Source organism: Suricata suricatta, chromosome 13 (genome assembly GCF_006229205.1).
Source record: "Suricata suricatta isolate VVHF042 chromosome 13, meerkat_22Aug2017_6uvM2_HiC, whole genome shotgun sequence".
Lineage (NCBI taxonomy): Eukaryota > Metazoa > Chordata > Mammalia > Carnivora > Herpestidae > Suricata > Suricata suricatta.
The window spans coordinates 13,695,788-13,713,166 of NC_043712.1; the positions used below are offsets into that span (position 1 = coordinate 13,695,788).

At 52.4% G+C, this 17,379-nt stretch overlaps 1 protein-coding gene across 5 annotated transcripts in view; it reads left to right on the top strand.

Moving 5' to 3' along the window:
- Nucleotides 1-17,379, top strand: part of CDK5RAP2 (CDK5 regulatory subunit associated protein 2) — a 167,532-nt gene that overhangs the window by 29,812 nt on the left and 120,341 nt on the right. For 4 of the 5 annotated variants that reach the window (XM_029919480.1, XM_029919482.1, XM_029919484.1 and 1 more), the window contains 5 exons: nt 6,939-7,062; nt 8,818-8,972; nt 15,083-15,245; nt 16,389-16,442; nt 17,256-17,375. In XM_029919480.1, the coding sequence (XP_029775340.1) occupies nt 6,939-7,062; nt 8,818-8,972; nt 15,083-15,245; nt 16,389-16,442; nt 17,256-17,375 (616 nt within the window). Of the gene's footprint in view, nt 1-6,938; nt 7,063-8,817; nt 8,973-15,082; nt 15,246-16,388; nt 16,443-16,946; nt 17,088-17,255; nt 17,376-17,379 lie in introns of those variants that run through there. The other variant, XM_029919485.1, reaches the window with a different exon arrangement.

The window sequence follows — 17,379 nt, forward strand, 5'->3', positions numbered from 1 at the left end:
CCGGGGTCCTGGGACGGGAGGCTGGGTCCCGAGCTCGCAGGGCGCCCGGGGTCCTGGGACGGGAGGCTGGGTCCCGAGCTCGCAGGGCGCCCGGGGTCCTGGGACGGGAGGCTGGGTCCCGAGCTCGCAGGGCGCCCGGGGTCCTGGGATGGGAGGCTGGGTCCCGAGCTCGCAGGGCGGGAGTGGAGGCTGGCTGGGTCAGTAGAATACAGCCTCGTGTTTTCTGAGCCAGTTTTTCTCCCACTGTGCCCTGAGGACCCCACGGAGGTGTCTGTTTTTGTTTAGTCACTTTTCAACAAACTTTTGAAGGTTAATATTCTTACAGGGCAACTGACCTGATCTTAAGCGTGCAGCATGGTGAATCTGCACTAAGCAAGCACACCTGTGGGGCCACCATCCAGATCGAAAACCAGAGCCTCACCCCCTCCCGAAGTCCCCTTCTCCACCAGGATAACCACCGTGCTGACCGCTGATAGCACCAGGGCTTAGTTCTGCCCCGGTTGGAGCCGGGCGGGCATGGGGGCCTGTGGTGTACACGCGCCCTGTTGTGTCCGGCTCTTCCCTCAGCAGTATGTTTGTGTGACCCGTCTGTGTCCTCACTTCTATCAGCAGCTCGGTCATTTTCATTGTGGTCAGAGCCCTAAGGGCTTGCAGGGACCCTGAGGGACCCCCATGGTGAGTGAGGCTGGGGCGCAGAGAGTAGGGCTTTAACCAGAGAGACTTATTTTAGTATCTGTTTAATGCACTAGAGTCTCTTATAATACTTTGTTTGAAAGAGGCGTTCAGCTTAAAATACCTCTGAAAACTATTATTTTAAGTAATCAAATAATTAATTTAAATATTGTTTGAACAACAAGCCCGGTTCAGAGAATACAGTCGGTGACTCGATTGGTCATTCCTTCATTCATAAACATTTATCATGTGATTGTGCCGTATATTGAGGATTTAGAAAGAGACGTCCCCTCACGTCAGCTGTACAGCCCGCTTGTAGACGGGGTATAACAGAGGCTCAGGGACAGAGGGCATCTGTGGGTCTGTTGGGACACTGAAGTGTCCAGACCTTCGCTTGGTAAGAGTGGAATGAGACTTCCCAGGGCCGCCCCACCTTCCACCGAGGATCTGCCTGAAAGCACACGGGGATGCGCTTCATTTGTCTTGGTGGCCGAGCCCCTGCTGGATACAGCGGGCCAGGAGCACGGACCCGTGGGCCGGGCCCGACCGTTCCTCCTGTTGTCACGTGGCCAGCAGCTGGAAGCTTGGGGGGACGAGGGGTTCCCCAGTCCAGGCTTCCCTGAGTTACTGCCGACCTTGCATGCTTGGTATTTTCTGAATGAATGAATGAGTGAGTGAATGAATGAATGGGTAAACTGTATTAGTGCATTTTTGTTTTTGTTGGTGGCTGTTGCAAATTTTTTGTTTTGTTTCTGTTTTTTGTTTTGGGTGTTTTTTGAAGCACAGCATTCTCTGGCAGGAAGTCAAGTCTACTTTACCAAGTCTGGAAAACAGTAGTAGAGACTGAATCTGGTCTGTTTCGTGCTCAGCACCCTGCCCGCTGCAGGTCTTGGCTAGGACTTGCCCTCAGCAGGCGTGTGCACACGGAAACCCACACTCACAAAGGCTCTTCCATACCACACCTGGGGCTGAGTGTTTTCAGGGCTCGCCCATGTATTTATAGGCATAGCTTCCCTAAGCTGCCCAAACAGACCTTTTTGGTGTGACTGGTTTTATTAATTTATCCAGGAAAGATTTATTAAGCAGCTGTTGTGTGCTGCACTGGACTGGGTTCCTGGGGAGGCGGTGGTGAACCAGACAGACACATGGCACTAGCATTCTAGAAGGGCCAGTGGTCATAAAATGCTTGGAATAATAAACGGTAGCTACGAAGTGAAAGAAGAGCCATGAGGAAGACAGGCCGCGGTGAGTGCCGATAGGGTAGGAACAGATCTGCCAGTAGAGACATATTGCAGGGAAGGGGCCCTGAGGAGGGAGCACTTGGGTGCCATGTGAGGAGCAGGTGGGAACTAACTGGTGCACGTGCAGGTCTGAGGAAATACGGGAAGTCTGGGGAGTCTCCGTCTTGTCCTGCAGTGGCTTGCGGCTGCGGCAGAGACTCTCCCAAGGTAAATGGGAAGAGGTCATGGGGTTTGAGCAGTTGACACGGTCAGGGTTTAGCTTTGTGGAGGTCACTGTGGATGCCAAGAGGAGAGAGGAGAGCGCTTTGTAGACAGAGCACAGTGGGGGTGGGGGGTTAGGGAGACCAGTTAGGAGGCTGGTCCAGTAGTTTCGGTGGGAGGCTAGCGTTGGTGGCGGGTGGCTGGGCTGCCAAGGCATCTGGCGAGCAAAGTCAACAGGCCTTGGCAGCGGATGGTGAGGGGGATGTCAAAGAGGACTCCTGGGTTAGGGCTTCAGATTGCGAGTTCTGTTTTATTTAAGAGCGCTCACAACGACGTAGCCGCCCCGATGTTTCTCCACCAGCTCTTCATCCCGTTGCCTGCGTGACACAGAGGCTCGGGGTGAGCCCCGCCAGGCTGCCCGCTGCCCGCATTCCCACTGCTTCCCAAGTTCCCGGCCCAGAGTCACACTCCCGTGTGTGCGGCAGCACTTTGCAGCTTATGAAACACTCTGGCATCCATCTGCCTGCCGCCATTCTCCCGGGAGCTAGGCGCATCTGGAGGAAAGCCTCCTTGTAGACAGGGGGATAGGCCTGGAGGAGGGAAGGACCGTGAGGAGCACCGTGCAGGCAGGATGACCGGAGCTGGGATGAGAGTGCAGGTGTCTGACTTGGGGTCCAGCACTGATTTATATGCTTTTTTTTCTCATAACATTGACTTTTTTAAAAAGTTTATTTATTTTGAGAGAGAGAGAAAGCGAGCATGAGCAGGGGAAGGACAGAGAGAGAATCCCAAGCAGGTTCTGTGTTGTCAGCCTGGAGCCCCATGTGGGGCTCGAACCTCGAACCGTGAGATCATGACCTAAGCTGAAACCAAGAGTCGGACGCCTAACTGACTGAGCCACCCAGGTGCCCCTCATATGCTTTTTTGATTTTCCCGTGATTCTTGTTTCTCCAACATGACTCTACCTCTTCTGAGGCCCAGAGCCTGTGCTGCCTTAGCGGCGCATGGGGCATCTTGGCATTCCTACTCCTCAGGCCATGTGTGCGCTGTGCGGTAGGACATGCACGCTGTCTCCACGCCCCCGCTGAGTGTGCCTGTCCCTTCCCCTGACTGCCCGGCGCCAGGTGGGGGCGCAGTGCGCTCCTGTGCATAGGAAAGATACCTTTATTAATGCCCACAACTCCCACTGTTACGGTGGGTTTTTTTTTTTCTTTTGAGGGAGGGGCACAGGAGATACGGGGCCGTTACAGGAAAAGCCCCTGCTTTTTCTCCAGAACTATAATTAGAATGGAAAGAATCAGGAGGAAATGGTGACGGTTAAAAAGGGTTGCGGGGGTGGCATTTATAGCGGGTTCTCTTTTCTTTGGGTGGAATGCTGGATTCAACCACTTCGTCTCCCACCTTTCTTCACCTGAGGTCTTGCTTTCGATATGGTCTGTTGGCCCAGATTCTATAAGGAGAGACAGGGTAGAGGGAGGGACTGGCATTTATCCTGCTTTGCCCTGGACCCAAGTGTCGGGCACTTGACATGCTTTATCGCTTCCTCAGTTGCACAACAGTGATGCGAGGCAGCCGGCATTCGAGTGCCGGGGAAACTGGGGCCCGGAGCGGTTGGGGGCCTGCCCAGGGGGGTGACAGAGCTGGGGCCCGTCCAGCTGCGGAGCCCGCTCTGCCTTGCTGCGGAGGAAACACGTCTGCGTGCTGACTCTCCGTTGTTGTATTTATCAGTTACAATAAGGGGACGTTAAAAACAAAAGCAGACATATTGTTGGGGGTAAATTTTATCTCTGTAGCTTTAAAACACGAACGAAAATAATAATTCCATTAGCAGAGGAAAACTGTACCATACTGCCGAGTATAAATTTTACTGCTACAGTAAGTGTAAAATACAAAGATGATAAATGAAAAGTTGGAACATTTATTATTGGGAATATATTTTATTGGTATAACTAAAATGCAAACAAACTGAATAATACTGGCACTTGTTAGAAATTGTAGTCCGCCTCTTGCCAGTGTATATGATTCGGACTCTAAAACCCCAAGGTTCAAAGCGGGTGGACGGGGGTGGGGGAGGGGGATGACAGCGTGTTTGCCCTCGCTGGGCGGGGGGTGGGGGTGACAGAAGGGACCCTTCCCTAGAGGAGGCTCTGTAAGGCCCAAGGGCTACAACTCTGTTGGTGGTTAGTGGGAATTCAGGGCTGGAAAAGCCCCGAATCCACCGCTCAGGGGAAAAGTCCCGAATCCACGGCTCAGGGGAAAAGCCCCCAGCCTTGTGTATGGCATCAACCTCTCGGGGAGTGACAGGAACGACTGAATCACGGGGAACCCCCAGCATCCCTGACGGAGCAATGAGCTGAGGGAGCCGGGGCTGAGCACGTTCCATGGCGTCATAGGGGAGGTGGCAGTGGTGGCCCTCCTCCTGGCTGGAGGATGACCTGTCTCCGCCCAGAGGGGTAGACTGAGGCCTCTCCTGGCATCTCAGCGGGGGCCCTCGCGTGGTGGCCGCAGGGCCGGTGGGTGGCGCTGAGACCAGAGGGCCAGGGGCGCCATGCTGCGGCCACCACGGGTGTCAGCACATTCGCTCTAAGAGCCAAACATGCCCTTTTTCCAGGGAGGAGCCTGAGGCCCACAGGGTGATTTACCCAGAGCCCCACTGAGGACGTGAGAGAGTGTACATTCGGAAGCAGATCTGTTCAGGCTTCAGAGCCCATGGTCGCTCTTTCAGTTGAACGTTGAATCCCATTAAAATGATGTCATGACACTGGGGCCTTCGGAAGGCTCATTGGTGGAAGGAGGCAAGACATGAATAAAGTCTCTGTTCGCAGGCAGCTCCTGTTTGATTCTGGGACAGCGGGTATGGCCCTCTCGACTTCCCATTGTTCCCAGTCAGAAATTCACATGGCCCGTGCATGTGAGCATCCGGTCATGTGGCTCTTGGCCGGGAACATTTCACACGCGCCCTAAAGTAGGGCACGGGAGGCGGCGGTGAATACATTGGTTCGTTGCAGTTATTCTGAGAAGCCAGCTTTAGGTGGAGCCATTCCCTTTATGATCCTGCCTTCTGCCATCCTGCAGCCGTTTAGGAATCTGCTGAGAAGCGCTCTGAGTAAATGCCCCACACATTCGTGTCTGACACCATTCTTCGGAGGAGGGCATCAGGCGATGAAGGGCACATGCAGGGCAGCAGGCGCTGCAGTCTTGCGTCAGATTCCGGTGTGCCACCCCCACCCGCCTTGTCCGCCCAACAGAACATTCCCTGCTGCCCCAGCAGTGCGGACGCGGTGCTCGCGGAGCGCGGGCTGCTTGCGCAGTGTCCTCGCCTGGCCCCGGGTGGTGGCTGGCGCTCACAGGTGGAGCACGCTGTGTTTAGAATGCTTTCCCCTGCCGGGGACAGAAGATGGCGTAGAAAAGCCCTGGATCCCTCGGATTTCATTCTGTTGTGCGCTGCTCGTTTGCGCCTTGGTAGGTCAGACCAGCTCTCCAGCTCTCCTGCCACTGGTGGAGGTGCTCTTTGCTGGAGGTTCCCCAGCAGGAGATTTGGCAGTAGCCTTAGGCGTGCTTACCCTTTGCCCCTGCGTTTCCCTCCGTGGGAACTGACCCTGGGCGATCGATCACTGGGTCGTGTACATGCAGGCATGCTCTTTCACAAGCCTGCTTATAAGAGAATACGTAACAACGCTAACGTGTATGTGAGTCCTTTGCACTGGGCACGGTCCTCAGAAGTGTTTTCAGACAAACGTGTAAAATCAGAAATCATCGGAGTATTTTAAAGTTGGGGATTGATGTGTGTCAGTGATACTTCATAGAAAAAATAGGGAATTGATTTAATAGACTCGAGTATGTCTCATACAGTGAATTAATACGTAGCCTTTAAAAATGATAGAGATTTATATTTATTGACACAGAAGGATGTTTATGGTGTATGAAGTAGTAAAATCAGATCATGGGTATACATTGTATGCTTGGTTCTTTTTCTATAGAAAGTGTCCAAAAGACACTATGCTAAAATTTAACTTAGTTTTTCTGACTGGTAAGATTATAGATGATTCTTCTTTCTTTCTTTTTTTTAATATTTTTAATTTATTTTTGAGAGACAGAAAGAGACAGTGTGATCAGGGGAGGGTCAGAGACAGGGAGAAACAGAATCAAAAGCAGGCTCCAGGCTCTGAGCTAGCTGTCAGCACAGAGCCCGATTCGGGGCTCAAACCCACGAACCGTGAGATCATGACCTGAGCCAAAGCCGGACGCCCAACTGACTGAGCCACCCAGGTGTCCCTCTTATTTCTTTCTTAATTTGTGTTTGTATATATGTATTTTAAATTGAGGTATGATTGACGTATCACCTGTAAGTTTAAAGTGTACATGTTGGCTGATTTGATACATTCATATACTACACTGTGTATTTTAATTACAAATATGAATTTGAAAAAAGGGGCACCAGGTGACTCGGTTGAGCATCTGACTCTTGGTTTCGGCTCAGGTCCTGATCCCAGGGTCATGGGATCAAGCCCTGTGACGGGCTCCACACCAGCGTGGAGTCTGCTTAAGATTCCTTCTCTCTCCCTCAGTCTCTCTTCCCACTTGATTTCTCCCTCTTTCTCTCTCTCAAATAAATGAAATAAAATAAAATAAATGTATATAAAAATACACAAATATGTAAATAAATTAAAAGTAAAATTAAAACAATTAACAACAACAACAACAAAACTCCAGGACACGTCTGTGGGGAAAATGACTAACAAATGTTCCATGTCTCTTCGGGGCCATTGGAATCACCATCTGACTGTCCCGGCGTGGATTTTACACCTTGGCCTCTTTTTGCAGCAAAGCGGTCGAGAGCCTGGCTGAAGGGCGTGGCTCTGAAGTGCAGCGGGTGAAGGAAGATGCCCAGAAGAAGGTGCGGCAGGTCGAAGATCTCCTAAACAGGAGAATATTCCACTTAGAAGAGGCAAGTCGGGGGCCCCGAGGAGCGCGTGTTCTTGCCGTGGTTGATAGTGGAGCGGGCAGAATTCCGGTCCTTCCTTCACAGACTTTGCTCAGCACCTCACAGGTTCCAGCCCTGTCCCAGCCTCACGCCCTGCGGCCCGGCTGTTACTTTACTCTTCAGATGAGGACACCCACGTACAGAAAGACTGACGAGTCTGAGTTTGATCCTGGATCTCAGTTTACGACTGCTGATGTTAAAGCCCGTGTCCTTGCTGCAACACTGCTCTTCTTACCTAGTGGGGTCTCTTTATTTCTCCAGAGGAGGAAACTGAGGCCCCGAGAGGGGAAGTGACTCACCTAACATGTGCTAAGCCTGGAGGTAGATTCCAACACACAGGCCATCGTGTGCCTGGGCAGCCCTGTCCCTGGTCCCCGGTCTCTACTCCGTCACCATGGTGCTCACCGGGTGCCTGGTCCCTAGCCTCCACCCTGTCGCCCCAGTGGTCACCAGGCAGCCCTGTCCCTGGTCCCCGGCCTCCACCCTGTCACCCTGGTGCTCACTGGGTGCCTTTTCACGGGGAGGCGTTGCATGTAGCTCCTCCTGCTTATTCTCAGGTGCTTTCTGTGACCTTGACGGGAAGCAGGATGTGTTGTGGCTAAAAAATCCTGACTCCTAGATGTTAAAAGTTTCTCTCCATGTTAAGCTGGTCTTAAGTGACACTAGTTACTTAATTCTGGGTCTTTGAGGTCTCTTGTCCCATCTCACTTTCTCTTCCTGAAACCCTGATTCTTAGATATGAGGAGGAATGAGCCCTGCTGGGCACAGAAAGCAGATGCGCTGCTTACTGTACTTTGCAGCTTATAGGGAGTGGGCTTTCCATTCGGTGCTCACGGTGGCTGGTGGAGGGCAAGGGCAGGGAAGAAGAGGCCAGTGTTTTTGTTGTGTTGTGTTTTTTGTTTTGTTTTGTTTTGTTGAGCTTCCTGTAATGCCGCAGGCATTTGACAAGAGTCACACAGCCTCTCTTTAATGGGGTGGTGGGGATCCCTCCCTATTTCCTAGATAAGCTGGCTCAGAGAGGCTAAGTGACGACCCAACATCCCACAGCATAGAAGTAAGAGAGCTAGGTTTTGAACCCAGTTTGATTTGACTTTTATCTTAGTGATGTAACCAGAGGCGGCTGGCGCCTGGAGACCCAGACCTCTCCCAGAGCGCTTTCCTGAGCACCAGGGCCCCTTTCCCCAACTCGGGCACCGCCTCCGCGACTTAGATCACTCCCTGTTGGCCTCTCCGCGCTCTCAGGAAGAGCATAGTTTGTCAGCACCCATATCACCTTGGAGATACAGAAAATGTGCTTTAGAATTGTGCAGTCATTATCTTAAAAGAAATAGTGAGGGGGCGGTGGGGTGTGGGATGAATTTGTATGGAGATTATAGGGGGTCTCTGGAATTTATGTGTGTTTAGGTATTGAGAGGCACATTTCTCCTTGTTCTCACTGAAGCTGTAAATATTGATCTGATTCTTCAAACCCAAAAATACAGTTTTCGTAGAGTTGAGTCTTTTCCATTGGAAATGCCTATTACTCTTCAGGATACAAGAGGGAGAAAATGGCTGGCAAATGTATTTATTACTGATTCTCCCCGTGTATATAGTACAATTCAGGGAGGGGAAATGTGCCGGAGAAAAAGTCATAAATATTTATATTTTAATCCAATTTCCTTTCAAAATGTTCCCAATTGTATTGAAAAATTGCATCAAATGCATTTAATTTAACTCTAGGATGTGAAAGCTGCCCAAGCAGAACTGGAAAAGGCCTTTGCGGGGACAGAGACAGAGAAGGCGCTTCGGTTGAGCCTGGAAAACAAGCTTTCGGAGATGAAGAAGAGGCACGAGGGGGCCTTGGACATGGCCGTGGTCTTAGAGCAGAAAGACAGGTCTGCCTCTTATCTCTTCTATGCACTGACATTGACATTCGCCTTTTGGGCAGCATGGCAGAGGGTTGTTCCCTTCCTACCTTTTTATCTCCCCTTTCTATACTGTTCCCCCCACAGTGAGAAAACCTAGGGTAACCTCAGGGGGACAGGAAAATGGCTAGGCGAGTGCTGTGAGGACAGGGATAGGAGTAGAGATAGAAACTCCTGCTGAAAAGTTCTGCTCAGATACTACCTCTGGGTTTCAGTTTTGACTGTAAGCTTCCCAATAACCAAAGGGAAAAGAGAACAAGAGTCTTGATGGACTGAAGATTCACATTGCTCACAAGAGGAAATGAGCTAGTAACTTCAGGGAAGTCCAGGTTTACTTGACTCCGTCAGGGAAGAACTTTCTCTTGTGGATGTTCCCAGAGGGAATAGTACGTGATTACAGGCCCACAACACATGCTAGTGAATTTTGTGTGACCCTGTTTATCATCATGTCTTTTAGTGCAGGCTGAGGGCCCAGATTTTACTGTGCAGGGGCCCAAAGCGGTGTAGACCAAGCACAAAGCTCTGTGACGGTCCAGGAGTAAAATGAGTGCCACCTAGTCCAGAGGAGTGGACGGACTGGAGGGCCTATAGGCGGTCTTTGATGCTCGTATCTTGCAAGCAGACTTTTGATCAAAACTAGTCAGGAGAGAGTTGAGGTTTTCTTCTTGACCCTGCACCTTGCATTTTGATACTCTTGCCTTGCTTCGCAGCCACGAGGTGGAAAGTTGAGTAAACGAAATACAGGTAAAACTTCTGGCTAACCAGTGCTCTTTCCGTTGAAGAGCCAAACGTGTTTGGAGTTTGACGGAAATTGTTCTAAGGCAAATGATCTACTTGCCTACTTCCTTAAATAGAGGATACTGACTATGGTTCCCTTTATTGCGGGGGTGCTCGGGGACCCTGATTGACGAGCCCACCACGTTTAGGTTCTGGGGCCTGGTTGCGCAGCTTCCCCAGCTGCTGTTTGCATCTCTTTCCGTCTCCGTTCCCCCTCCGGAGGTTCGAGTCTGCAGCGGGTTTGCGTGATGGGTTGGGAAATGGATGAGCAGACGTTTCAGGATTCTCCGTGAACGAGAAATGAGCGGACTCTGAGGGAGAGCCCACGGTTTCCCTGTATGCAGAGCCCTCGCCTCAGCGCTTGGGGGAGCTGGCCTTTATGTGGCTGCTGCAGCCTCTGTGCTCTGCTCTGGAAAACGGAGGTTTGGGGATGAGTCTCAGGATGCTTCAGGAAACAGAGTTCTCTGTGAGATGCAGGCCCTCAGGGAGGGCCGAGCGAGCGAGTGTGTTTCTCGATCGCACAGCGAGGAGGAGAAGCCTCCTTGGACGGGTGGTGCTCTGCTGGCCTTCCCTTTCCCCTCCTTCCAGGCACCATCCCGAAGAGGTGGCCACTGTACTGCAACAGAGTCTGGAATCCTCTTCCGGACAAGTTATTTATGCCTTCCCTGTATCTCTCCCAGCTGACGCGTGCTGAGGCCCTTAGAAGGTCTGTAGGTTTGTCTTTCCTGGGGGACCTGCAGGTCTCTAGCAGTTCAGTTGGAAAAAGGGGCCCAGGGAAGAGACTAGAATGTGCGGGGGCAGCCACCAAAGAAGAAGAGGCAGAATTCCTGGTGCCGGTGAAGGGGAAGAAGGGAGCGTGCTGGGGGTGGGTGTGAGGAGAGGCGGTGGGCGAGGGCTGATTGGAAGAACCTTGCCTGGGTCCCGACGCTGAGCAGCTGATCCGTTGGCTGTTGGATCATCCTGCCGTTTGTTCAACACATACTTCCTGAGCATCTTGTGCTCAGTAAGTGCTGGGTCAAGTGTAGGGGTGAGTGGTACAGGCCGGGCCCCTGTCCCAAGGAATCTCGGCGCCTAGCTGGGTGGGAGGAGTGGAGGGCATCTGACCGTGGCCAGATGGATAGATGCTGGGTTAACATTACACCTTTCTAATTCCGTTTAGAGGGATTAGGAAGGCTTCCCAGAGGAAGTACGCGGAGGATAAAGGGGGAATTACTTGCAGGAAGAAAGGGTGTTGCAGGTGCTGAGAACCATAGGTGTGGAAGGTCAGAGGTCAGAGGGCACAGAGATGACCCAGGAGCCATCAGAAGTCTAGCGTGTCTGGAGAGTTGTGATCTGGGAGGGAGGTGGGAAGCGATGAGGGGACGGAGGCTGGCCAGATCATCTGGGCTTTGTTTGGTCCTCAGGGCTCGTGACAAGCTCCTGATGAGTTAAGATCGGGAGTAGGGTAGTGTCAGGGTCACACTGTAATTTAAAGTGGTCCTCCTGGCTGAACCCGGTGGATGGGTTGGCGGTGGGGCTGGGTGGGAAGGTTCTTTCTCAGGACGATGCAGAAGTCCAGCCATGAGATCACGGTCACCAGGATTGAGGTGAAGGAACTGGGATGGAGAAGAACAGGCAGAGATATTTATATTTTTAATTTAATTTATTTTATTTTTTAGATAGAGAGCACATGTGCATAGGGGTGAGAAGGGTGGGGGTGAGGGAGAGAAGCCAGGCAGGCTCCGCTCTCAGCGTGGAGCCTGCTGCAGGGCTTTTTCTCTTGAATCTGCGATCATTACCTGAGCCAAAGGACGCTCCACCGACCCAGCCACCCAGGAGCCCCCAGGCAGAGATGTTTAGGTGGTAGAATTGACGTGATGGCGTGAAGGGCTTGACCACTGCTGGGTTTGGGATGAGGGACAAGGCTGCAGAGACACCCCCCTCCACCAGGTTTTGAGCATGAGCAACTGTGGGGGGCAGTGTAGTTTGCTGAGTTTGGAAAGGGAGAAAGAACAGATGTTTTTGGGTACAGGGAGTGGGGAGATAAGCTTTCAGTTGGGACATGCTGGGTTGAGGGATTGTGGGCATCCAAGCAAGTGTAGCGTCTAGAAGGCGCTTGGGTATATGAATTAAGGCCAGATTAAAGGAGATCTTGGTAAATTCTTTGACCAGCTACTAGCAGAGCCTTGGGTTAGGTGCCAGGAATGGAGATGCGAGCACAGTCTTCCTTATATGGTGCCCCCAGTGTAGGGTAGGGGACAAATGTTAAAAAGAAAGGTCGTGAATGGTATTAGAGTAAGTTCAGGGTTCTGTGCTGTGACAAAAGCAAGGCAGTGATCAGCTGTGCCTGGGCCTGGTGCAGAGAAGGCTTATCCGGGAGGGGCGCTGGGAGGTGGGTGAGGCGGCCGGCCGCACTAACGTACGACACATGACAAGGTGTGGGGCCTGGCGCACGTCAAGGGAATCCTAGAAGGAAGTGGTCTCTGTTAGCATAGGCCGCAGAAGTGTGGCTTCTCATCTTCTAGGAACAAGGAATTTGGGGTGGGGGAGGCTCACGGAGTACTTAACATGGTGCGGTGGTGGGGTCTCCAAGAGTGGGTGGTCAGGTCAGGGCCTTGCCAAGGGCCACGTCTTCTTGGGGTTTCCCACAGGCCCTGGCTGGGCAGGCACAGAACCTTGCTTTGCCAGGATTGCCAGGCGTCTCTCTCTCTCTCTCGGGACTGGATGTGCCCCAGCCACACTCCCTGAGGCCAGTGTGGCTGCCAGATACCATCTCTGGATTTCTGCTTCCTTGGGGTGTGGCCCTCCCTGTGGTGCATCTGTCCGGGGCCAGCATCAGTGTGTTCTCTCCCTGAAGGCAGGAGGTCAGGAGGTGAGTTGCTAAGCACAGACTTGGGGCAGGGGTCCTTGGGCCTGCCCTGGTGGGATGGACCCAGATGTGGCATCCTGGTGGACCTGTCATAGGAGAGGGCCCTTGCTTGGGTGGCCGCTGCTGATGCCTTTCTCGGCTTCCTTCCCGCTCTTGTGCTTCAGCTGCTTTATTTCCTGTGATCTGTATCTGTAAGGCGCTCACGTGGAGGTACCGTGCAGGTCAGTTGTGGCCAACAGATATATTTTATTTATTAAACTTCTTTATTTTAGAAGTTTGAATTAGTTGCTAATATTTAAAAAAAAATCTATTTTCATGTAAAAGTCTGGATTTTTAGCTTCTTTGAAAACCTGGAAGGTGTGGCAAGCCTGGGCTGGGTCCTGCTGGGTTGAGGCTGCTCCCGCAGGCAGGCCTGGTGCTCCAGGTCGGCCTGCCTCACTCAGGCCCATCCCTTCTGGAACTTGCTTCAACACAACTGAAACAAATCAAGGTCATCTAAGTAGAAGCTACATGCACTATAACACAGCCAATGTCAGGTGTCTAGTTAGTGACTCTTTACCTCTTCCACTGATTACATGATGATTTCAAAGTAGAACCCCTAGAGGGCAGTCTTACTCCTCCATCCATCGGAGGCATCACACTGGTGCTGCCCCGGACCCTGTGTACCTGATTGTCTTCGCCTGTTTGGGATGCTCGAACAAAGTACCACAGACTGGGGGGCCTACAAGCAACAGAGACTTATTTCTTACAGTTCTGGAGGCTGGAAAACCCGGTGCCCACGGGCAGGTGACAGCCCCCTTCTAGCCCGCAGACCTCACTGCATCTCCACGAGGCGGGAGGTCTGAGGCCTCTTTCTGGAGCCTCATTTGTAAGACCCCGAGTCTGGTTCCCGAGTTCCACTCTCGTGACCTACTCTCCAGCCAGAGCCCCGCCTCCTAATCCAGTCACAGTACAGGAATGCGGGGAAGCCAGGAACATTCGGACCACGGCTCCAGGGCATTGCCTTCTGCTTTTAGCCAACTCTTTCCCTTCACCCTGAGAGCCAGGGAAGCTCTCTGACTCTTGTTGTTCTAATGCTTATTTATTTATTTTTTGAGAGAGAGAGTATGAAAGGGGGAAGGACAGAGAGAGGGAGACAGAGGATCCAAAGCGGGCTCTGTGCTGACAGCAGAGAGCCCGATGTGGGGCTGCAACCCACAAACCGTGAGATCACGACTTGCGCCGAAGTCGGATGCTTAACTGGCTGAGCTGTGCAGGCGCCCCCACTCTCTGACTCTTAACTTAAGCCCTTGCTCTTCCATTCATGTTCCTTTCGCGGCTCAGATATGGAAAGGCTCTTCTGAGGGCTCTTTGACAAAAAACGCTAATTGTTGGATGTTAGGGAAAAAAGTAATAATTATAGCAACTGTCCTAGGTCGAGTTGTGCTATCGGCGTGGAGGTATGTAGGGCCATTTCAGATATTTTATCGCTTATCCCCATGAGCAGGTGAAAGCCATTTTGTGGCCGAGGAAATGCAGATTCAGAGAAGTCGAATAACGTGGCCGTGGTCAGGGAGTGGAGTCTGGTGGCCCCGGGAAGGTGTTCAGCTATACCCGAGGGGGCCCCAGAGTGTGGTCAGCACGGTTTCCTTGGGGAGAGGCGCCGCCTGAGGCACCGGCCGGGTGCTGGGTGTATAGTGGGCCGTGGGCATGGCGCTGTGAAGGCCCTGTAGGAGGAGGGGCGGGTGTGAGTGGAGGTCTGGAGGCACAAAGCAGCCCGGCTTCTGGAGAGAGCTGGAAGGGAGGCTGCTGGGTGGTGAGGCGGCAGGTGGCGGCCTCCTCCGAGGGGTGAAGCCGCGGCTGCCAGCGGGGCCTCTCAGCTTCTAGGCCCGAAAAGCAGGGGGCCTTGAATGCCTTGCTCACGAGTTTGGCCTTTATCTGGAACGTCAGTGTATTTTAAACTTTGCCCCGAGAAGCCGAGGAGAGAGAGAGAGAGAGAGAGAGAGAGAGAGAGAGAGAGAGAGAGAGAGAGAGAGAGAGGAGAGAGAGAGAGAGAGAGAGAGAGGGAGAGAGGGAGAGAGAGGGAGAGAGACTGTTTTTCCTGGCTCATTGGGCCAGTTCCATCTTATCGGTCTTGTCTGTTCAGGCTTCAGTGCCCGGTTCCTTTTGCAGAGAGGATTCTCCCCCCCCCCCCCCCAAATGAGCAGTCGAAAGTCTGAGCACGGGTGTGGCTTGATCAGACCCTAGTCTGGCAGCTCGGAGGTTGGATCTGCCGGGGCCAGGCTGGGGGTCAGGGGACAGTTCGTGTCACAGGAGTTCTGGCCCTTACTCTCCGACCTGCAAAATGCGATTCCATTTCTGTTCAGTCATTGGAACTGTCTACTTTGAAGATGTTTGGCCCCATTTCCTGCCTCCTCCTGCTCCCCGAGCTAGGAGAACAGCTTAGAATTAATATTTAAATTTTGTTCTCTTTTAGACTGATTGAGGAGTTGAAGCTGTCTTTGAAGAGCAAAGAAGCTTTAATTCAGTGCCTTAAAGAGGAGAAATCTCAGATGGCATGTCCTGATGAGAGTGTGGCGTCTGGAGAGCTTCGAGGACTTTCTGCCACGCCGAGGGGAGAAGAGGAGAGAGAAGCTGAGGTGAGGTGACGGGGTGTGAAGGGGGCTTTAATTAGCAGACCAGACTCCTCCGTGGCAGATGGGACGCACATTCGGTCCCCCGGGTCACAGGCAGACTGCTTCCAAATATTAGCTCCCCAGCAACTGAGGGATTAACAGGCGCCTCCTTTGTCAGGGGCCCTGGCATTTTTCCCCTTCCAGCCTCATGTTTATATAGAGTTGGTTCACAAAACAGTCCATACTGCCTTGCCTCTGTTGTACTGTGTGTTGATTTGTTGTTGCCCGGGGACTTTATTTCCGTCCTTCGGGTTTTCTTGGGATAAAACTTAGTACCTATTTCGCCCGTGTGGTTAGAAGCAGTGGGGGCAGGGAACTCACCTGTGTTGGGCCTGGCGGCCGGTGAAGGGCCTCACTGTGCCCCCTCACCGAGTCCTTCCGGCCACTTTGTGGGGTCAACATCAGTGTTCCCTCATGGAATTTAGAAACGGGCTCAGAGGAGTTGTAGTTTCCTGGGCTCTAAGAGGTGGGCTGCTAGTGCCAGACCCCAGCGCCTCCCGGAGGCCATCGCTCCCCTAGGCAGCCTCCACAGCAGGCTGCAGGGGTGGGGGGTGGGGCAGGCCTGCCGTTGCAGTGGGCCTCGCTGGGACCTTCCCGCTCTCGTTGGACCCGGGGTGGCTGCTGCCTGTGGTACCGTCATGAAAGGGTTTATTCTAGACGCTCGGGAAAAGTCTTGATTTTTTATGGAGCAGAATCCTCTTTGTCCCTACAACGGCCATGATTTCTGCAGCCTCACTGGTTAGTTTTCTGCTGGAATCAGCCCTTGTCTTCTCCTCTTTTTAACCCTGGGCCCTGTTCTTTAGCTGGCCCTGTTCATTGTCCTGCAGCCCCGGAGTTCACCCTCCGTGGGCTGGTGATCCACGCATGAGGGCTGACCCCGGGGTTCACCCTCCGTGGGCTGGTGATCCATGCGTGAGGGCTGCTTGTCTTTCTGTTCCTCTTACTTGGGTGGGCCTCCAGGCGAGACAGAGAGGAATGGGCACTTCCTTCCATAACGTCCGCAGCAGTGTGGAAAAGTCCGGAAATGAGATGCTCGTTCTGATTGTACTGGGGAAGCTGTTGGATTGGGGGGGTCCCTTCCAGGTGCCAATTAATGCCTTTTCTTAGGCTGTACAAATGGAGCTCCAGAAGGAGAGACACTGCTTTGAAGAGAGGATCCAGGTATGTTGATACAATTTTTAGTAACCTATTGAAGATTTATCCTTGCCTCTTGGCCTCTTGTCTGAGTGCAATAGATCGTCAGTTTGGCATGACAGTGGCTGTCACTCGTGGAGTGCCAGTGTGTGCCAGTCAGCTTTCGGTACTGCAGTAATCTGTGAAGTAGGCGCTCCATTGTGCGGAGGGGGCACGTGAGGCTCAGAGGGGAGGGGCCTTTCCCAAGATCGCGTAGCTTGGACGAGGTCTCGCGGGGATCCGGACCTGCCAGTGTGCCCCCTGGTCCCAGCAGCCAGCATCTAGATGGCGCCTGCCGGCTGGGAAAGTGCATTCCGTCCATTATCTCAGTTGATCCTCACAACAGCCCGGGAGGGAGGCACCACAATCCTCTGTAGAGATGAACTCAGACTGTAAGTGTATATGCTCAGTCTCCATCAAACCAAATTCTCTGCTAGCTTTTGTAGCATTAAGGAATGAAATTAATGATCTGTTATTTCCCCCAAATAACCTGGTACGGCTTCAAAGCCTCTGATGTGACTGGATTCGGATTCCGGAAGGCGCTGGAGCCCTTCCCACAGGAGTAGCTGTCACCGTCCTAACTGATCTGATCCCCTTCTTCTGGCCCGCCCTGTTGCCGTGAGCGCTAACACCGTAAGTGGAGCTGCCGCTATGGCGTTCAGCTCTACTTGGAGACATTAATCACAGGGTGACAGGAATAAGATAGAATAACCGCATCTGAGTGCGCTCTTACAGATGTGTTTACAGTGCGTGTTGGTTGGAACGCATCAACTTAGTGAATCTTTTTCTAATCTAATTTAGGCACTTCAGGAAGACCTGAGAGAGAAGGAAAGAGAGATTGCTACAGAAAAGAAAAATAGTTTAAAGAGGGATAAAGCCATTCAGGGTCTAACCATGGCATTAAAGTCAAAGGAAAAAGAGGTAT